Here is a 22,751-nt window from a genome sequence, read left to right as displayed (position 1 = left end):
TCATGACCCAGTTCATAATTTTTTTCTTTGGCTTTTTCTATTGTACTCCAACAGTAGAAGATGATCCAGGTATGGTCTCCTTCGATATAGTCTTCTTAGTTTACATATTGTATTAAACAAAGTATTTTCTATAATACCAAGACAACAAATATACGTAAATGGACAAGTGATAGCGATACAGGACAAAAATCAAAATCGTTAAGTAAACAACAAAAAAATCAAATAGAATATTAAACATATCATATTTATTATACAAGATCCACAAGATATAAGTTACAAAAGTGGAGGATGGAATAAAAGCATATGAATCATCAAAACAAATAGAAAATAATTATGTTTAAAAAAAAATGGTTCAATCATTACATATGTGCTTACCAAAAAAATCACCGTTGAGGATTCCTGAATACATGAGGATGAAGTCCCACTAGAATAATTATCGAAAAAGTGGTGGCTGAGAAGCAGGTTGGAGATCACTAGTTGGGGATTACAAATAACTTTAAAAAATTATGCGAAAGAGCCCTGGGTTGCGGTGTTCCAGTTTTTATACTCATAAAGTTTACACATAATTTGATGCAAATTTCATGTCATATGTGAGAACTTTGTGACATACGTGAGATATTCTAAAGTTTGAGAGTAAAACTAGGTTCACAACAAAATTATATGCAAACTTCATGACATATATGCGATGTTCCGAAGTTTGATATGAACACAAAGTTTGCACATAATTTTATGCAACCTTCGTAATGTCCTTAAGAAAAAATGTGTGATTTTTCTTTTAAGTGAGAGTTTGCGTTACTCCAGAAGCAAACTGATATATGTGACAAACTTCGCGAGTTTGACACATGCAATGGTAAAAAGGTCATAGTGAAGTTGGGTATTTATGATTTTGGATATAGGGAGAATAGTAAAAATTGCAAGGCATTTCGAAAAATGGGATATATTTTTCATACATTATCAGCTTTTTTTATTGGTGTGAAGAAAATGTAGGACAAGAAGTTAGCAAGTAATAATTATCTTCTAAGAGTTTCAGAAAAAACATCAGCCCATATAAAGAACTTAAAAAACAGGAAGCCTTTTTTTTAATTAGCTGCAAATTATGCCCCTAAATGGAAATTTTCCTTTTTTGTGGGTTTGTTGGAGATTTTTCATTGGAATGATGTTATTGATTGGACGATCACATGTTGAGTGCATGGTAGCCATTCATTTTATACCCATGGATGTTGCCAGTTTTTTCTAATTTTATAACCCAAAGGGACCTCATCCCACGTGTAGACCTGGATGCATTGGCTCAGCCTGCCATACTCATAGTCGTCGTTGTGTTGCAGCATAAAACTGCAAGGAAAGGGCCTGTTAGGGCTAAAAGCAAAGGCCTCCCCATGACCATCTAGTTATTGATTGGATGGCTATGATTGAATGTATGATGAAACCTATCCTATTTCAAATGCTGGGATCTGTGTTCCAACCCCCCTTAAGGCCCGCTGATGCTGCACGAGTGAATTCCGCTTGGATCCCAATGATGGCCCAAATAATAACTTTTAAGTCTTGGGGACTAATCACATGGATCCCACCACAATTGAATGCAGGACCCACAGAAGATACTGCCATCTGCTGTCAACATGTGGGGCTAAGGATGCATACGAGCTGGGTTAGAGCGGAGCTTGAGCTGACTTGGCTTGGCTTAACCAGAAAATCTGTTTGTTCAAGCTCGGCTTGAGCTCGACCATGGCTCAGGATTGGCTCGAGCTTGACTCCTTTATTTGAAAAAGGTTTTTAAACTTTTTGAAGGGGAGCTTACCGGTTCAAGTAAGACCTCTCGTTGTGATCATATTATGAACAAATATATATATAATCTAATTTTTTTATATAGCTATGTGAGCTGAGCTTAATCGGGCTTATTGAGCTTAGTATGTGTACCGAGCCTGAACCCTAGCTTTAGCTTAAGCTCAAGTCATTTATTTTTTTAAACAATTCCGAGCCCAGCTTAAAGGGTCAAGTCTGAGCTAGCTCAGCTTGTAGTGCATCTTTATGTGGGGCCCATCCACACGACCGCCCTTCATCTGAGAGGGTTTTGCCTGTCAATCATTCAGAACATGAACGTGGCAATTAGAGTCCCCGAGCTTCAGACATGATCCATTATCCTATTTTTGGATACTCCCACAGCCCACTTATGGCTACCGTTAGGGATGGCAGTGGACTGGGGGACAACGGGGCTCCGCCCCGCATCGCCCCATTTGGACCGGGGATGAAGGGCCTTTAACGGGGATGGATGCGGGGATGAAGGTTAAAATCTATCCCCATGCGGGGATGGAGGCAAGGATGGACTTAAGATTTCCCCTGCCGTGCCCCGTCCCCGTCCCAATCCCTGCCCCACCTCACCCCATTTCCAATCATTTAAGGGATGACTATAGACTAAGGGGAAACGGGGTCCCACCCCACCTCGCCCCCGTTTGGACCGGGGATGAAGGACATGAAACGGGGATGGAGGCGGGGGTGGAGGTTGAAATCCATCCCCCGTGCGGGGGTGAAGGTTCAGATTTTGAAATGGGGCAGGGGTGGAGACCTTGTCCCCCGCCCCGGTCCACTGCCATCCCTAGCTACCGTAGGCAAACTTCTAGTATCTGAAAGATTGAGTTATTGTTAACAAACTTTAACTGTTGTAGTTTCTTAGTTTGCGCTGGGCGTGTCAACCCGTCGGAACTGGTTCGAACCCGGGTGGCTAATCCAACTTTGAGATGTTGGTATTGGATATGGACCTGGGTCCAATATGACCCACCATAACAAAAACTATACCCAGATTATGTAAGGATTACATGAACCAGACCCAATCCATACCTAAAAAAAATGATTTTTTAAAATTGAAAAATTGTGGATCTTAATTGGAACTGGGTCTAATATGAAATTTCACAAACCATACAGACTTTATATACTAACTGGAACCTTTGGGTCATAACAGGATTTTAATCAGTGGCGTAGCTAGGATTCATGCGGGGGGGGGGGGGGTGTTTGGGGTTGGCAAACAGGGGTGTAGCAAAAAAAAAAAAATTTGGTGTGCTAGTCGGGACTGGGCTATTTTTTTTTGTTGAGATAAAATAAAAAATGACTATAATTATTAATAAAAATCTATTTCATATGGACAAATCAAACTATTTGCTGCAGTCGGGACTGGGCTAGGACTGGACTGGGCTAAAAAAATATATAAAAAACTATTTCATATGGAATCAGGGCTGGGCTAGGTCTGGGCTTTTAAAAAAAAAATATTTTTTTTAACTGTTTCCCTATCAGGTTCGATAAGGGCTGGGTCCATGTGAAACCCGACCCATTAACAAACCCCACAGTTTTCATGGGATAAACGAGAATCCATGATCGACAAAGTGCTCTCAGGCTGTCCTTTACTTTAGAAACCATTACTTGTGGTAGCTTTGACATCAAAAATTTAACTACTAGACCTACTGCTCATTCCCTTCATCCAAAAAAGCACAAGAACCCAATGCATCACGTATGCCAATAACCAAACCCATGCTCGCCCTAGAGCACCGTGCTCTAGTGACCACCTTCGTGTGTCAGTGGCCTCGAGCAGGTCTTCCGGACCTCGCCCTGCGACCCAGTCAGCACCCCAACCGAACTTAGTTTGACCATGGCTCTGGAGAACTCCCTCCGAAACAGGTCCGGGTTGATGGCGTAGTCAACGACCAAGTTCGCGGTGCTCGAGCTGGCCATGAGCTGCTGATCGGCGTAGAGCACGCCATAGCCCGCCATGACGTTCTTGAAGAAGTGGCTGTCGAAGTTCTCATGGCTGCCGATATCCATTGGCACCCTGTTCTGACCCGAGACTTGGGCATCGGCGTCTGCATCTGGGCAGATCATCTTCAAGCTCTTCATGAGCGTCGAGTTCATCGTCGGATCCGGCACACCGTTGCCAGAGAAATTGTAGAGCCGGGACTGAAAGAACCGGCAATGCGTGTGTCCAATAGTATGTGCACCTATTAAGCACAGTGAGAAGTTTAGGCAGTAAATTAAATAAAAAGAAGGAAAATTATCGTGAGAAATTGGAATCTTTTGTCTTTCTAACGTTAAACTGAAAAACATTAGCAAAAAATAAATTTACAACAGGAAATATTCGAAACCTTAATAACCATAAAAAAACATTAACAATGGAAAATAAATTGAAAAATAAATATACACGAACAGGAAACAAAAAATAATGAACCTTTTTTTCATGAGATACAGATGATATAAACGTAAACGGTGCTATAAAATTAGGATAAGATGATCTAAACGACAATATAACATTATTTTGGCTGTCTAAAAGCCTTATCAAAATAACTTTTTTTTCGTGATATTTTCAAAGAAAGAAAACTGAATTTCTCGCCATGAGATTTGTAAGATACGTGTCAACACCCACATACTATCACATCCCATTATAAGACATGAAAAAATATGCCGAAAACATAAATAAGCATACAAAGTACAATTAAATTAGGAAAAAATGTAAAATAAATATATAAAAAAAGATAATGAGTTTTATTCCCATATAAACTCAAATGGTGCTATAAAATTAAGATATTTTCAATTAAACTACAATATCACGATATTTTGGCTGTCTAAAACGCTGATCAAAATACCGTTTTCTTCTGTGATATTTTCAGAAAGAAGGCTGAATTTGTCACTGTGAGATTCGTAAGATACAAGTCTACACTCCCATTCTATTACACTATTACACGTCATTTCTTAAGAGTATATATGCATGTTAAACATAAGGAAGACGGATTCCATCATAAGCCGTATGAAGGGATTCGTCCGTTATCCATGGTAGCCGTCTAATCAATCGCTAGGGTTAGTCCACATTCTCACTCGGAATGTGGACTAATCCTTGCAGTCCAGATGCATCAGTTGGACGGCTAGAATTGACGTACTAGGGCATCCATATGGCGTAGTACATATCCCCTTTTAAAATGCAAGGAGATATCATATGAAGGAGAGGGAAAAGTTGGTGAGATACCCAAAAGAGTGATGGTGTCGTTCTGGTCGAGACCTCTTTCTTGGAAGGCGGTGAGGATCGCGTCAAGAGTGGCGAATGGAGATGGAAGTTGGGCTTCGGCCGTCACCGCCCTCGACACCGTGCTGTCACGCCTGCCCGTGCTTAAAGGGTAGAACGGGCCTCCGGTCTATGTGAGAAACGCGCGCACCAGATCATTATTCTCTCAACAAAATAAATAAATAAATAATACATATATATATATATATATATATATATATATATATATATAGAGAGAGAGAGAGAGAGAGAGAGAGAGAGAGAGAGAGAGAGAGTAACCAAGAAGGTGGCGTCCCGGGCAGCGAGGGCAACGATGTCGGCGCAGGAGACGGAGAGCGGGCAGATCTCCTCCAGCCTCTCCTTGATGGCGTCGATGACGTCGAACCCTCTCAGCGAGTTCTTGTTCGCCGAAGCCTCTTTCTCCGCCGGAACCCCGCCGGAAGAATCCAGCAGCACCGACCCATCGCACCCCTGCGGACGCAAGGAAGGAAACCAAACGCGAGAGTCGCCGGAGTTAATAGTCGATTCCGTCCGGCCGGCCAAGAAAGAAAAGAGAAGAAAAGAAAGAAAATGGGGGTGAGAGAGCTGTTGCCTGGACGAAGCAGTCGTGGAAGGCGAGGCGGAGGAGGGCGGGGGCGATGTCGGAGAGGTTGGTGATGAGTTCTTGGACGGTCTCGCGTATGACGTACTCCGCCACCGGGCAGGCTTCGCTGTAGAAGTCGTACTGGAGGCCGGGGGGGTCTGGGTAGACGTCGGCGACGCCGGTCTCTCCGGCGGGGCGAACGTCGTGGCCGTGGACGTCGCGTTCTTTCCGGTCGGAGGAGTCCTGGACGGCGAAGAAGAGGGTGACGAAGATTCCGGCCACCATCATCTTGCTGAGAGCTCTCATCTTATCCGTCTCTTCTTTCTTTGCTTTTCTTTTGAGAGAGAGAGAGAGAGAGAGAGAGAGAGTCTTGTTTGCTTCTTCTTTCTTACGGAGATTGCACTCTCGATCGACGTCCTTATATCAGGACGTGTTGAATGTTAACTGATTAGGCTGAAACGCTTCGGATTCGACTCTTCGCTCTGAACTGTTCCGAGTCAATTTGATTTATTGTAGCCGAATCAATGAGGCTGCGAGTCTATCCAAGCCAAGGTCACATGGACACGACATTTTGTTCATGTGTCCGTGTGACCTCAATTAAAAAAATGACACCTTGATAATAATTTAATAAATAATTATATTCTAAATGTGTTTCTCTTCATTTTATTTATTAACTCCGAGATGTGATCTAGATACTGAATTTTATAGGGATCAGTTCTTGGAGAGTTCGATTCCAATACACCAATGGGTTCTTAAAATGTTTGAAAAAACAATGGTTCAAAATCTTTGTAAACTTTTGATACTTCAAATATTATTCTTTATCAGAAACAGGCATCATTTTGGGGTTGAAATCAAGAAAATACCTAAAAGTCTAAAAAAACTCACTTAGCATTTAGCATTTTTTTTTACTCAAGATAAACTGCCCCAATCACAGAGACCTAGCTACTTTGGCTCAGCCTGCCATACTTGCGGTTAGGGATGGCAGTGGGGCGGGGCGGGGGACAAGGTCTCCACCCCCGCCCCGCCTCAAGATTTTATATGAGGCGGGGACTGGGTGGGGCGGGGAAAAGTGCACGTCCATCCCCGCCTCCACCCTCGGATGGGGATGAATTTTAACCTTCGTCCCTGCCTCCATCCCCGTTTCATACCCTTCATCCCTGGTCCAAACGGGGCGAGCGGGGTGGGGCCCCGCTTTCCCCGATCCACTGCCATCCCTACTTGCGGTCGCTGTTCTGTCAGCATAAAACTCCAATAGCTTACCCCTCAACTCCATGTAGGGATGGCAATCGGGTCAAGTTGGCGGGTCATGTCGGCGGGTTGGTGGGACAGCATACCTCAACACGAACCGGACCCGTTTATTAAACGAGTGGGCTGTGGCAAACATGAAACCCGACCCATTTATTAAACGGGTAACCCGTTTAATAAACGGGCCGGGTGGGGTAAACGGGTTAGCTGGCGGGTTGGTGCGTCGAGTTCGGGTAAATGGGTTGGCGAGGACGAGGTCGAGGCTGCCGAAGAGGGCATTCACAGCAAAGGCGGTGGCAGTGGCGGCGGCGCTGGCCGCACTGGAGCTGAGGCCACTGCCAAGAGGGAGCCCCTTCTCCAGCGAGACCGAGATGCCGGACACCGAGGGCCGGAAGGGCTGCGATCCCTGCGCAGTTGTGGAGTGGGTCGAGGGTGAGCCTGGGGGCACCATGGACGGCTGCGATGTCCTCGTGTGAGTCCTTGTAGAAGTCAGTCTAAGGAGAGCCACCGGCAAAGGCGTCGTGGACCAGGTGGTTCTGGCCGTGGGGGATCGTCACGCCGCTCACCAGGAGGGTGAGCACGCGAGGGATCCCGATGAGTATTGGCTCGGGAACGAGCCGAAGAGCGACCATCCATGGTGGTACCGCGTATCTTTTGGTGAAAGCAAACTAAAAGGAGCAAAAGCTGCAAAACAAGACTAAGGATGAGATGAGCATTTATTTACTACAATGCAGGCAGAATAAATTAATGCCATGTCTTCTGGGGGCTTGTTTTGGCGTGTTTTCTTTTTTTTCTCTACATTTTTGGTTAATGACAGATATGGTCTTGGTGTTTATTAAACGGGTTGACGGGTTGACATACCCTTAACACTAACCCGACCCGTTTAATAAACAGGTTAAGCGGGTCGACCCGTTTACAACACGAACCCGTTTAAGCCAAACCCGAACCCGCCTAAGAAGATATAAAACTCATGCCAATCTTATTCAATCAATGAGCTATGGGCTGCCCATTTCAAGGGAACCTAGACCGAACCCGACAGGGTTTGGGCCAGGCTTTGGTTTGGACTTGTTGGGCCTTAACCGGCCTTGGGTGGGGCCGGCCGAACCTTAATCCCGAACGCAATGCCCTGGTTCGATAAAGTTGTCTGTTCATGCAAAATCCGACCGAGTTCGTGATCTCCACCATCAGGAGTGCATAAAGTAAAAAACAAACCTCTTCACGAACTTGGCTCAACCTTTCACGTGATCCCAAACAGCACCATCGAACGTTCCTGTGGGGAGCCAATCTACAGGCTGCGTGCGCGCTCCCATCGTTATCGTTTGAGGAGCAAAATCACGTAAAGCGAAGATGGTGGTGCGTCTCCGAAGCGTCTCCTCTCGGCTCCTTTCGGTCGCCGGCGGCCAAGGCCACGGCTTCCTCAGAAGAGCCAAGAGCTCGCCTACCCACCACCTGCTACCTTTCCTCATCGGCCTAGAGCCACAATTGATCAGACCCATTTGTACAAAGGGAAGAAGAAGAAACATCGGCTCCCCTTCCCAAACCGTTCCTTCTGCTGGTTGGTTTCTGGGTTTCGGCCAGAAGGAAGGGAAGCTACCGGAGATAGTGAAGGCCGGCGACCCCGTGCTCCACGAGCCCGCGCGCGAGGTCGAGTTGCAGGACATCGCATCGGAGAGCATCCAGAAAGTGATCGACGATATGGCCGCCGTGATGCGGGAGGCCCCCGGCGTCGGTCTCGCTGCGCCCCAGATTGGATTTCCTTACAGAGTATGTTTTTTTCACTGCAAATCCTAAGAACTCTCTCTCTCTCTCTCGTGTTTTTGGTCATCAATCTTCTCGGGCAGTGTTAGTTGGTGGTGCGTGGTAGAGTTCTTTTACTGGTTCTTTTTATCTTAGTGAAGAAAGCCCAGTTTGAATTCGTTCCTCTGTTTCTGCAAAATGGGCGTTTCGAAACGCTATTTGTTTTTAGATTGTTCGGTTTAGTTTTTAATTGTGATATTGAGAATGCCCATCTGAATTGGCCTGTTTCTTATCTTGGCTGGGGCTTTGAATGGCATTCTGAAGTTTCTTGGGCTTGGATCGCTTTGCCTGTAGTAGTTGATGTTGCTTATATGGCATTGAAGTTTTCTGATAATATGTTCTGTTCTCTCCAATTATCCTTAAACTGATCACTACATTGTTCTAGATCTAACAATTACTCTTATGAGGTCATGACTTGTACTGAGACAACTGATCTATTTTATGTGAAGATACGCTTCTGTCGTCATCTAGGTTATGAAAATTTCAGTATGACTTTATTAAACAGTAGCAAGTGCGCCCCCCCCCCCCGCCTCACACCTTTTGTTATAATTAATGCCTCAGATAGTTTGTAATTGTAATCACTACTAAGGGACCACTTTGTATGAAGCACTTTATACTGGAAGAAGATATTGTTTTCAGCCATCTCACTTAGCTTTCTTCATGTGCTTCTCTAGCCTTAGAGGATGTGTTTCTTATAATGGTGCTGATCATGTGTTCTGATCCTTGCCATTTAGATAGTCTGCTGCAGGTTCCTTTACCTCCAGTTATGACTATGATTGCATGGAAGTACAATTAGGCTCAAAGATTATCTTTGTGCATGTGGGCTGTTCACTTGATTATGGAACTTTTTCTCAGTTTCTCTCAGAAGTACAGCTCATAGTGTTCCTGAAACTTATCTTCAGAACATGATGCAATCCATTTGGATTATCTGAGGTTACCAGAATAGGAAGTGGAAGCGGAAAACGAAACAAGAAGAGAGATATTTTAAAATTTATAAGAAGCGAGGAATCAATTTAAAAGCAAAATAGGAATAAAAAAAGAAGTGATATGGGATTGAGTGGAAAGGAAAATACTAATCATAGGAGAAGAGAATAAAAACTAAAATAAAAATGATTATTCTTAAATTTGTGATTTTGTAGTGTAAGAATTAAATTATTCTCGAAATCTAAAAATGATGGTTGCCAATTTAAATAAAGTATATGAGAAGTGAGTGGGAAGCGTGAAAGGAAGCACATATAAAACATGAAAAGAAGCATTAGAGAAGCACATAGGAATCATGTAGGGAAACAGGAGAAGCGTAGGAGAATCAAGATTCCTATCAAGTTTCAGAAGCGAGGAGTTTCGCACTTTCGAAGTGAGTTTTCGGAAAGCACACTTTCCATCTATCTATGAAGCTTCCAGTAACTAAGGGTTGTAGAGAAAACCAGATGTCAATATGAGAGCAGTAGTGTTGGATGATTCTATGCTATGACATCAAAGGCTTGGTCATATCTTTAGTTCGCGGCTTCAGTATCTTGTCTTTTGATAGTTTTAATGAGTCTAAAATGTTTGTATTTGAGCATGTCAAAGAATGTGAAAGTTGGTAAAAAGTCATGCTCTACCTTTTGGGTCTAGGACAATTGAGTCAGTTATGGCTTTTGATTTTGTACACTCAGATGTTTGGGGGCCTTCACCAGTACTATCCAAGGGGGGCTCATCTTATTTTGTTACTTTCATTGATGTCTGTATACATCTCTTAGATTTACTTTATGAAAAATAGAAATGAATTGTTTGAGATCTTTAAAAAGTTGTGTGATGATTGAAACTCAATTTTCTTCTACAATTAAGATCCTTTGCTCGAATTTAAAGAGAAAATATATCAGTTGTACACTTAAAAATTTCTTGCAGGAAAAGAGAATTGTGTATTAGAAATCATGGCCCTACATACCTGAACAAAATGATGTTGTAGAAAGAAAAAATAGACTTTTTCTTTAAACAACCAGGGCTGTCTTGTTTATTGGCCATGTATCCAAAATTCATTAGGCGGATGCTACATGTATGTTAGTTTATCAGATTAATCGTATGCCATCAAGGGTGTTAAAAGGTATATCTCCTCATCAAAAACCCTATAGTGTAGCACCAAATTATAGCATGATGAAGGATTTTGGTTATACATGTTTTGTATTGCTACCTGCAAGATATAGAGACAAATTTTCTCCTCAAGTTATGAAATGTTGTTTCTTGGGGTTGGGGTTTAGTTAGGGACAAAAAAGGGTATAAGTGTTATGATCTTGTTGAGAAGAAAAATTGGATCTCCAGGAATGTGGAGTTTATGAAACATATGCCTTATTTTTAGCATAATGGTAGTGAAAGAGAAAATGACGGTGATATATCGTTCTTGATGCCTTATTTGGAAAAAGAAATAAAAGGTGAAACTATTAAGGCTCAGAGTGATGACCAAACAGAAGAAGACAGGAAGGAGTTGTGACTATACCCTTGTTAGAAAGAGTAGAACATGGAGAAGGAGAATACTTGGAGGCCAATTCTGATTCCCTTCCAACTGATCTCGTCGATGCAGTTCAATTCATCCCTCTTATTTCTTAGGCACGTTGCAATTCTCGTATTTCTATTCTTCACACTCATTTTGTATCATATGAATCATTCTCTCCAAAACATCATGCATTTCTAGTCATAGTCCATTCCTATGTTGAGCCTAATTGTAACAACCCCAAACTGACTCTCAAAAAATGTGGATTTTTTTTAAACAATTGTGGAAAACCTCCCAAGGACCAGGAGTGCATTACAGATTTAGTGTTCGCAACCCATCAACCATTTCAAACATAGAGTAAATTCAAACCATGAATTGAACTTTATTTATTAAATCAAATATGTCAATAAAGTTCATAAACTCAAAAATCCACACTAGCCAATCCTGTGTACATCAGAACTCGGGCCACTAGACCATAAACCTCGAGTCCTCTAGCCAGCCAGTCCCTCTCGTCACTGAGTCTTAGTGCCTGAAAAACATTTTTAGAAAACGGGTAAGAACCAAAGTTCTCATACGAGATCCTCTAACTTTCCAACAGTAAGGAAAATAGTATAAAATAAATCAAGCACAAGTTTAAGAGGAATCACAGACAACAAATTATCAAAACAACTTACCATCTAAGCCATTCAAGCAATCATTCAACAATTTCATGTTGAATCAGAAATATCAAACAATTTAGGGATCATGAAATTAATGCTAAACATCTAAAGATGCATGAATCAATGCAACATGCATAAATAACGTTTTAAGTTAATTTATCAGAATTGCTTTTGCATGCATGTCCCTATTTAAATGTACACAAATTTAATTTTCACTTTCTTACCAACCCCGCGGATACTCAAAACAGGTAAAGTTCCCGAGGTTCAAGGTGGTTTCCAGTCATAGCTTAACATACAATTTGTATTTTAATTACTGGGTTTTACACTTGTTCCCTGACTGACATCAGGAATCATCACCATCCATCAGAACATTAAGCATCCTCACCTATGTCACATGGGTGCGGGCGCGGGTGCGGGTGCGGGGATTCGGCACTTTCAAAAAACCCGGGTGCGGGGGTGCGGCAGGGGCAAAAATGTAATATATATATATATATATATATATATATATATATATATATATATATATATATATATATATATATATATATATATATATATATATATATATATATATAAGGGGATCGGGGTTTTTCTGCTGTCAGCAGCTGACTGCTGTCAGCTGCTGACTGCTGTCAGCTGCTGACAGACAGCAGCTGTCTGTCAGCCCTGACATGCAGATTTTTTTTAAAGACAGACAGCAGCTGCCTGTCAGCCCTGACAGACAGTAGCTGTCTGTCAGGGCCCTGACAACAAATTTTTTTAAAAAAAAAATTCAAATTCGCAGCCCATTTCACAGGGCATTTTTTTTTTTTTTAAATCCAAAAAACAAATGGACCTAAATGATCCTGGGTGCGGTCAACGCACCCAGGATCGGGTTGACCGCACCCGGTGCCGCACCCGAACCCGCACCCGCGTCGAGTCGCGTCGACGCGGGTGCGGCACCCTGCTAGCCGAATCCCTGTGACATAGATCCTCACCTAATGCTGGGACATCAATGAAAATCCATAACCATTGATGTCACTTTCTTGGTATACCAATAACTACAGCTAAGTCAACAACACTTCCTTTAGATAAAGTGGCTGAAAGTTCTCTACAATCGTAGTCGGGAACATGAACCACACATCGAGTTCTTGGGAACAACAATTGCACATGGTGTTTAGTATCTTCACAATCGCCCACGACCACCATTCAAGGTTCTACCCTTTCAGAGGGACACCAAGAAAAAAAATTATTACACTGTTTGGTCTCTTTTACCATCTTAAATAATTGGACTTTTTTTACATAAAAACAGTTATGCAAATCCACATGCGATAACGAATTCGGGCCCTTGCCCCATCAAATTCAACTGTGTAATTAATTTAGGTAAACCAATTTTCAACAAAATCATTTTGCAATGTACAAAAAACAATATAAAATTTTGTAAGCAACACATGCTCGTAACCCTCAATGGCTTGTCAGTGGATCAAACATTACTACAATAATTTAGCATTGCAAGATTTTTCAGTGACATGAAACACACATAAAGAATTAACTTTTCAAGTTCATTACACAATTCATGGCACAATCATAATAATTTAATGAATGCATATTAAACCATGTATAGCAGTCTTACCATACTGTCAGAAAAGTCAAAACAGTTAAAATTCACAGATTGAATAACTGTTCATGATATATTACTGCTGTGAACTCTATCAAGATAGCTGGCATGCGTATATATATTTCTATTGTAAGTGCTATCAAGATTACAAACAACTATATATATATATATGCTGCAAACACTGTAAACATCACAAACAACTATATATATATCTATATGCTGTGAACATTCTCAGAATCGCAGACAGTTGTATATGCATATATGCTGCGATCATTATCGAAATTTGCACACACACACACACACACACACATATATATATATATATATATATATATCAGGACTGCGAATACAGTCCAAAACACATGCTGTTATGCATACATTAAAGCTGTGAAACAGTCCTGATTTGCGGACTGATATGCGTGCATATCAGTGTTGCAAATTTAAGTAAAAATGCAGACTATTAAGTATGCGTTAATGCTGCGAAACAGTTCAGATTTGCGGACTGATATGCGTACATATCAGTGCTGCAAATCTGAGTAAAAAACGCAGACGATTATGCATTAATGCCATGAAACAGTCCAGATTTGCGGATTGATATGCATACTTATCAGTGCTGCAAATCCAGACAAAAAACGCAGCTTGTTATATATATGCAAATGCTGTGAAATAGTCCAGATTTACGGACTGATATGCATACATATCAATGCTATAAATCCAGACAAAAAACACAGTCTGTTTGGCATATATTAAAGCTGCGAAAACAATTCAGATTTGCAGACTGATATAAATATATATATTAGGGCTGCGAATAAAATCCAAATCACGGGCTGATATATATATTGCAAACCTTATTCAAGAATACAGGAAAATATAGGTTTATACATGCAGAAAAATCACAGATTATTTACAGAAGATTCGCAAGCATGTTCATGATCAGGAACACATAAAATAGCAAGTTTATACAACAACAACAACAACTACGCCTTTATCCCAAAACAATTGGGGTCGGCGATATGAACCAACAAAGAAAATCATTATGGGTCTTCCACATAAATCCTTCTCCTCCATTCATTTCTATCCAATGCCATGTCCTCGGTGAGGTTCAAAGCATTCATATCCTTTCTTATCACCTCCATCCATGTCTTCCTAGGCTTATCCCGACCTCTTTTAACTAATATATTTTCCCATTTCTCCACCCTTCTAACTGGAGCATCATTAGGCCTTCGTCGAATATGTCCAAACCACCGTAAACGATTCTCTCTCATCTTATTTTCAATGGGTGCAACGCCTACCTTCTTACGTATCTCCTCGTTCCGAATCTTATCTTTTATTGTATTTCCACACATCCATCTCAACATACACATCTCATATGATGTCTCTTGGCAGCCCAACATTCCGTACTATATAGTAAAGCGGGCCTAATAGTCGTCCTATAAAACTTCTCCTTCAACCGCAATGGCATTCTACGATCGCACAACACTCCAGTTGCACTCTTTTATTTCATCCACCCAACCTTTATCCTATGATTTACATCTCCATCAATTTCTCCATACTTTTGAATGATAGATCCCAAATATTTGAAAAAATCATCCACCGGTATTTTGTGCTCACCAAGCTTCACTACACTCCCATCACTACTTCGTTGCTTACTAAATCGACATTCCATGTATTCTGTCTTACTCTTACTCAACTTAAAACCTCTTGCTTCCAATGTCTGTCTCCATAATTCTAACTTAGCATTAACCCCAGCTCTAGACTCATCAATCAAAACAATATCATCAGCAAACAACATACACCACGGCACATTTTCTTGAATTGATCTCGTAAGTTCATCCATCACTATAGCAAATAGGAAAGGGCTTAAAGCAGATCCTTGATGTAACCCAACCGTTATAGGAAAATTGGTTGTCACCCCTCCACAAGTGCGAACATTGGTTACTACTCCTTCATACATATCTTTAATTATACTAATGTACTTGAGAGAAACACCTTTCTTCATCATTGTCCATCAGAGAACGTCCCTAGGTACTCTATCGTAAACCTTCTCCAAATCAATAAAAATCATATGCAAATCTTTGTTCCTCTCTTTATTTCTCTCAATAAGTTGTCTAAGAAGATGTATAGCTTCCATAGTTGATCTTCCAGGCATAAAACCAAATTGATTCTCCGATATCATGACAATCTTCCTCAACCTAGACTCAATCACCCTCTCCCAAAGTTTCATAGTATGACTCATGAGTTTTATACCACGATAGTTTGTGCAATCTTGTATATCACCCTTATTCTTATATAGATGCACCAAAGTACTCTTCCTCCACTAATTAGGCATCTTATTTGTCCGCCAAATCTTGTTAAAAAGATTTGTCAACCATTCTAAACCTTTCTCACCCAAGCATTTCCAAGCCTCGATAGGTATACCATCTGGGCCAACTGCCCTTCTTGATTTCATTTTCTTTAAAGCCTTTGCAATTTCTTTCTTTTGAATCTTGCGCATGAAGTCACAATTCATCTCATGAAAAGGAATTGAAAAGTATCCAAGATCCTGAGCATGACTTTCATTAAATAGCTTATCAAAATAATCTTTTCATCTCTCCTTAATCTCCTCATCTTTGACTAAAATCCTTTGCGTTTCATCTTTGATACATCTAACCATACCCAGATCCCTCGATTTCCTATCTCTCATCTTTGCAAGCCTATAAATATCCTTCTCACCCTCTTTGGTATCCAACTTGTCATAAACCTCCTTATATACCTTATCCCTCGCGTTCCGAACTACTTTTTTAGCTTCCTTCTTTGCTATCATATACTTCTCCAAATTCTCATTATCACGATTTTTACTTAGATTTCTATAACACTCTCTTTTAACCTTAATAGCTAATTTGACATCCTTGTTCCACCACGATGTATCCTTACCTAGCGGTGCATCGCCTTTAGACTCACCCAATACCTCCTTAGCCACCTTTCTCATGCCACCCGCTATCTTATTCCACATAGATTCTGAATCCTCCTCGAGACACCAATCAACTTCCTTAACTACCCACTCTACAAATATTCCTTGTTTAGCTTCTTTCAGTGCCCACCACTTAATTCTAGGATCTATCATATGTCTATCCCTTTTGCGGTATTGTCTAATTCTAAGATCTAAAATTAAAACTCTATCTTGTGTAGCTACACTTTCTCCCGGTATAACCTTACAATCGATGCAACAACCCTTATCTCTCTTTCTAAGTAGGAAAAAATCTATCTGACTCGTATTAACCCCACTTTTAAATGTTACTAGGTGAGACTCCCTTTTTCTAAACCAAGTGTTTGCTAAGATCATATCATAGGACAAACCAAAATCTAAAACCTTTCTCCACTTTCGTTTTTTTCTCCTATACCATAGCCTCCATGGATACTCTCAAATCCATCCCTACTAATGCCTACATGCCCATTAAGGTCACCGCTGATGAAAAGTCTTTCTCCATAAGATATCCCTTGTACTACTCCATCTAAATCTTCCCAAAATTGACGCTTAATGGAATAATCTAAACCTACTTGAGGTGCATAAACACTAATAATATTAATAATATTCGTATCTAATACTAATTTAATAAGTAAAATCCTATCACCCTTCCTACGGACCTCAACTACATTATCTATAAACTCACGACTCATAACAATCCCTACTCCATTCCTATTCCTATTCCTATTTATTCCTGTATACCAAATCTTATATCCCCAAGGTTCTATCACTTTTGCTTTCTCACCTACCCATTTGGTCTCTTGTAGACATAAAATATCAATCTTTCTTCTACACATAACATCTACTAACTCTACCAACTTACCAGTTAAAGATCCTATGTTCCAAGTGGCTAACCTAATTTTATGGTCTTGGACTAACTTCTTTACTCCCACCCGTCCAACAAAGTGAGGGAACCCTTGCGTATTTGACACCACACCCGGGCGTCGGTGTGACGCGTCGCTTCCGGGCGACGACCTAGCAACCCTTGCCCATTTATCATTACCTCCGGGCCTATAGAGTACAGCGCGTCGCTCAGTAGGGAACGCCCCAACGAAATTCTCATATTGGTTCATATTCATAGGGTATGACTAAGTTTTTATGCTGGCTGTCACAGGCCTACCGCAACCCTCCTCCTTTATCCGGGCTTGGGACCGACAGTGTATAACTAAACAGTTATACACAGGCGGAGTTAAAATAGCAAGTTTATGCATGCAGAAAATCGCAAACACATTCATGGATGCAGAAACTTGAATTTAAGCATACAAAACGCTAAAAATATACATGATATGCATGTTGAAATTTCCAGACATGTTCATGGATGCAAAAATTCAGTTTTAAGCATTAAGAACATAAAAAATACATGGAATATGCATGCAGAAATTTGCAGACATGATCAGGAATGCAAAAAATAAATTTTAAGCATTAAGAACATAAAAAATACATGGAATATGGATGCATAAATTTTCAAACATGTTCAGGGATGCAGAAATTCAGTTTTCAAGCATCAACAACATAAAAAATACATGGAATATGCATGCAGAAATTTGGAGACATGTTCAGGGATGTAGTTGCATCAATAATAAACTTAAGAAAGAGGGGGCGGACAGACAGTTTGCCACCACTCTTGATAATCAGCAGAGACACGAGGACCGTGAAAAAGTGGAAGAGTAACAAAAGAGTCCCAGTCATATCTGGCAGAATGGTATGTTCTGGACCACTGTGCTGATGTGAGGTCGAACTCTAGCACAACTCCTGATAGCAGCCGCATCTCCACGTGCTTTTGTCTCTGAAAAAACTGTCGAACACATTCTTTTGCGCTTACTCCGGATGATAGTAAGCGCAGAAGAATGGACCAAGTAGCTTGAATAAGGAGATTCTGGTTCCTTAAAGGCAAGATGAACATGATTCAAATACATGCTCATCTTGAGGGAGGCTGGTAAGACGTTATAGTCTTTTGCTTTATGTTTTGGGTTTGGATCGGATTTGGATCCAAGATCCAAACATGATGTGTAATTAAGTTGTATTATTGAGGGCTGTTTAGTTCTTTGTATTACAAACCTAATCAGACTGTAACATAAAAAGGAGTAATACACGTGAGAAAAATAAAATAAAAGAAGCCGATGATACCCTCTAGTCGATCTCTCTTTGGGCTCTGCTTCTCAGGTTCTCTCACATTAACATGCTACGGCAGATCAACGTTTCAGCGACAGACCACTGCTAATCAGGTACTATTTCACGTTTTTACACTTGGGAGCCTTTGTGGTTAGTTGACTGCAGCTGATTTAAGGAACTAATCTCTGTAACATGAGTTCTAGGCTGCAGGATAAGTTATTAAAGAATGATTTTCAGGTCTGAAGACCAGGAGATGTAGAGGTGCCTACTAAAGCTAGTGACATGCCACTGATCTATTTTTCAGTTTTTGGGCTCTATGTGCAGATATATGCACCACAATGGGTTCTCCCTGACTCAATAATAGAGAACTGCTTTGTCTTATGTAGACCCTATTACTTTTCATATGTTGGGTGGAGAGAGGTTAAGTTAGTCATCCTTTTCATATTTGATGGAACTGAATCTAGCACATCATGGTGTGCCCTGTTGATGCAGAACTCGTATATGATATCCAATAATCATTCTTCATTGGGCCAATTGGCAGTTTTCATAATGTTGGTGACATATATGTATTTGATTCTTTTCAATGGGCTTATCAATTTTTTCTGACAGGATGACTGGTGCTGTTTGTGAGATGCTTATGGTTCTTTCAATCTAAAATATGATTTTTTGTAAATAGAACGAGCTTATGTGCTGTTCCCTTTGAGAGACATAGGCGTCTTTTGCAAAATCGACAATTTGGTCAAAATGAGGTTGTCTTAGCACTTTCATCCAACCCATGGTTTCATGTTTCTTTTTCAGTTTATTATAGTTATGTGCACCATCTTGGAAACCAAATTTGTTATTTTAGGTGACTATAAATAGTGATATTCTCAAGGAAAGAATTTGACCGTCTTACTATTGCTGGAATAAGGCCTAGCAAGAGAATGATGCTGTTAAAAGTACTAATGGGATTTGAGTTGCTTCTTATACATGACCTACAAGAGAATGATGCTATTAAAACTACTAATGGGGTTTGACTTGCTTCTTCTGCATGGCCATGGGCTTGATGGTTCTCCTCCATAGGGACCAGTAGAATGAGAAGCATAAGCATGTTCAAATCCATAATACTACTAAGGTTTGTTAAAACCATGTGAAAAGAACTTTTTTCCATGTGTGACTTTGTTATGCAAAGGATACCCTGTACAAGGTCAAGATCTTCATCTTATTCATTATCATTGTATTGAGAGCTTAATTTGAGATATATTTTTTTATAAAAGACAATTCTAATTTGTGTAAGAAGAAAATGTAGATTTTCTTTTTGAGAGAGAAGGAAGCAATATGTAGATATAAATTCAAACGAAAATCACCTGGTATTTTATGTTCTGAATGTCATGCAAAAGCTGGAGTTTGGATGTCCGTACCCTTGTTTTGTTTATTCTTATCTTTGCACTTTTTTGTTCAAGGGTCTTTTGGATTTTTTTCTAATAAAGTTGGAAAGTTATTTATTTAATCTTCCCTGCCTTATGACAAGGAAACGTGTTTACTGCTTCAAGACGCAAGAAACAATTCAATTTAGATCCTTCTGTGCAGATTATAGTCTTGGAAGATACAGAAACATATATCAGTTATGCTCCAAAAGAGGAAACTAAAGCCCAGGCCAGAAAACCCTTTGAACTTCTGGTAAAGGTTTCAGAAGGATGCTTGCCTGCCTTCCATTGTTCATCGCATAAGTTCCTTTCTGATCATTTATTTTCATTCTTTGAAAGGTTATCATCAACCCAAAACTTACAAAAAAAGGTGACAGAACTGCCTTCTTTTTTGAAGGATGTTTGAGGTAAGGAAAATATTGCAGTTTGTGTGCCTGCTGTACTGCTAATGTTGTTAATATTCGTCCTTTTTTTTTTTTTACATCAAGGCTATCTGATCTTGCTGTTTTCTAGTTGCCTAAGCAAGCATGTCAGTCACTGAATTTTTTATCAACTATCTGGACTGACCTACATTTGCTTACTTGAGTTAGTTTGGATTGGAAAGTTTTGATCACAAACCTACTTGTTACCTCAGTCATTTGTACAGCACTCCTTGAAGTTGCTTGATAAGTTCACATGATTTTCTCATTTATGCATTAAATTTTTTTGTCCAACACACTTGTCCTTTGCATTTTGTAGAACCCACTGGTTGATGTGGTACATTTATTGAAAGTTAGCAAATAGCTTTCCCTGAATTGACTAGCATTTTTTAAATTAATTTAGTGGGACGCCTGAAATTTAAACTCTATAATCAACTGAGAAAACAATGATGATCAAATTTTGTAGTTCAGTTAGTTACATCGGGAATCTTGTATGTGATTTTATTCAGCAATTGCTTTAGCTGTATATTTCCTATATGATCCTAATTGTGTTCGAGGTTACACCCCCATGGGGTTCTTCAAACTGACCTCTTCCATAAGATGCTAACATCCAGCCTCTGCATTGTTTCCCAGATATGCATGGATATATTTCAAAGCTTTTTTCTTTTTCTTTTTATTCCCTTTAAGAGCAAAGTTTTGCCTGTTTTGGCATTAAAAAATTATGTATTCCTCTGTACATAAGCACAGTGTGCTCTGTGTGCATGCATGTGTGCTTGTTTACGTGTGTTTGTTTCCTGCATGTATGGGCACACACACACACACTCTGTTTGTTCTATTGTTCTGCATAATAGTATGACTCATCTTATATTGCAGTGTTGATGGATTTAGAGCACTTGTTGAGCGTCACCTTGAGGTTGAAGTAACAGGATTCGGGCGGGATGGTTTGCCGATTAAAGTGGAAGCTTTTGGCTGGAAGGCTCGCATATTACAACATGAGTGTGATCATCTTGAGGGTACTATTTATGTAGATAAAATAGTCCCAAGGACATTCAGAACCATTGAAAATTTGGATTTACCCTTGCCAACTGGATGCCCCAAACTTGGTGTGCTCTAATTTTGTCTTCAAAGAGCAAACATGCATATACTGTTATAATTTCTTTAGAATATCATTGAATTCCTTTCACTGACCAATGCATCAAATTAGAAGTATTCTTAACTGTTTTGAGAAAAATCCTTGCACAATACAGGAGATCTGATTTTGTCATTCATCTGTTAGTTGTTGACTTGTTTCCTTCTGTTAGGAATTCTATTCATGCATTTGTATGCATATTGCTAATGATGGATTAAGGAAATGATAGATGACCACCTAAGAAACAATTGTCTGGAAAGCTTGCATTTCCTGAAAAAAAAATCCATCCTGATGGTACTTTGTTTAGACAAAATTAACTCCTTCCAGAGTTGATCTACAGTTGAAAAGTTTGTATTTGCTCTTCCTGATAGATTAGGCCAATGATACTACTGTATTATCTTCTAACAACAACAACAACAACAACAACTACGCCTTCAGCCCAAAAACTATTGGGGTCGGCGATATGAACCAACAAAGAAAATCATCCTGGGTCTTCCACATGAATCCTTCTCCTCCAATCATTTCTATCCAATGCCATGTCCTCGGTGAGGTTCAAAGCCTTCATATCCTTTCCTATCATCTTCATCCAAGTCTTCCTAGGCCTACTCCGACCTCTTTTAACTAATATATTTTCCCATTTCTCCATCCTTTTAACTGGAGCATCATTAGGCCTTCGCCGAATATGTCCAAACCACCATAAACGATTCTCTCTCATCTTATTTTCAATGGGTGCAACGCCTACCTTCTTACGTATCTCCTCGTTCCGAATCTTATCTTTTATTGTATTTCCACACATCCATCTCAACATACGCATCTCAGCTACACTCATTTTTTGAATATGATGTCTCTTGGCAGCCCAACATTCCGTACTATATAATAAAGCGGGCTTAATAGTCGTCCTATAAAACTTTTCCTTCAACCGCAATGGCATTCTACGATCGCACAACACTCCAGTTGCACTCTTTTATTTCATCCACCCAACTTTTATCCTATGATTTACATCTCCATCAATTTCTCCGTACTTTTGAATGATAGATCCCAAATATTTGAAAAAATCATCCACCGGTATTTTGTGCTCACCAAGCTTCACTACACTCCCATCACTACTTCGTTGCTTACTAAATCGACATTCCATGTATTCTGTCTTACTCTTACTCAACTTAAAACCTCTTGCTTCCAATGTCTGTCTTCATAATTCTAACTTAGCATTAACCCCAGCTCTAGACTCATCAATCAAAACAATATCATCAGCAAATAACATACACCACGGCACATTTTCTTGAATTGATCTCGTAAGC

The 22,751-nt window shown here is 40.2% G+C and overlaps 2 protein-coding genes across 2 annotated transcripts; one reads left to right on the top strand and one right to left on the bottom strand.

Moving 5' to 3' along the window:
* Positions 1–3,540: 3,540 nt before the first annotated feature.
* LOC149820452 (peroxidase A2-like) lies at positions 3,541–5,924 on the bottom strand. Its single transcript, XM_089981804.1, has 4 exons — positions 5,628–5,924; positions 5,315–5,506; positions 5,000–5,165; positions 3,541–3,980 (listed from the first exon to the last, which is right to left on the bottom strand). The coding sequence occupies exons 1-4, from the start codon at positions 5,922–5,924 to the stop codon at positions 3,541–3,543; spliced, it is 1,095 nt and encodes a 364-aa protein (XP_089837930.1).
* Positions 5,925–8,104: 2,180 nt separating this feature from the next.
* On the top strand, positions 8,105–21,515 carry LOC149820451 (peptide deformylase 1A, chloroplastic-like). Its single transcript, XM_089983576.1, has 4 exons — positions 8,105–8,627; positions 20,069–20,158; positions 20,245–20,312; positions 21,198–21,515. Exons 1-4 carry the CDS (start codon positions 8,211–8,213, stop codon positions 21,436–21,438), a joined length of 816 nt encoding a protein of 271 aa, XP_089839702.1. The 5' UTR covers positions 8,105–8,210; the 3' UTR covers positions 21,439–21,515.
* The last annotated feature ends 1,236 nt before the right edge of the window (positions 21,516–22,751 follow it).

The sequence above is a fragment of the Nuphar pumila genome, chromosome 12 (genome assembly GCF_984573655.1).
Source record: "Nuphar pumila chromosome 12, dmNupPumi1.hap1.1, whole genome shotgun sequence".
NCBI lineage: Eukaryota > Viridiplantae > Streptophyta > Magnoliopsida > Nymphaeales > Nymphaeaceae > Nuphar > Nuphar pumila.
This window is presented reverse-complemented; position numbering and strand designations above follow the sequence as displayed.

Excerpts from the sequence above, each read along its gene's own strand:
- LOC149820452 (XM_089981804.1), bottom strand. The coding sequence starts at position 5,924 with ATGAGAGCTCTCAGCAAGATGATGGTGGCCGGAATCTTCGTCACCCTC. Across the intron at positions 5,507-5,627 it reads TCCACGACTGCTTCGTCCAG|GGGTGCGATGGGTCGGTGCT; the intron begins GCAACAGCTCTC and ends TTGCGTCCGCAG. Across the intron at positions 5,166-5,314 it reads CCCGGGACGCCACCTTCTTG|ACCGGAGGCCCGTTCTACCC; the intron begins GTTACTCTCTCT and ends TTTCTCACATAG.
- LOC149820451 (XM_089983576.1), top strand. The coding sequence starts at position 8,211 with ATGGTGGTGCGTCTCCGAAGCGTCTCCTCTCGGCTCCTTTCGGTCGCC. Across the intron at positions 8,628-20,068 it reads AGATTGGATTTCCTTACAGA|ATTATAGTCTTGGAAGATAC; the intron begins GTATGTTTTTTT and ends CCTTCTGTGCAG. Across the intron at positions 20,159-20,244 it reads GAAAACCCTTTGAACTTCTG|GTTATCATCAACCCAAAACT; the intron begins GTAAAGGTTTCA and ends ATTCTTTGAAAG.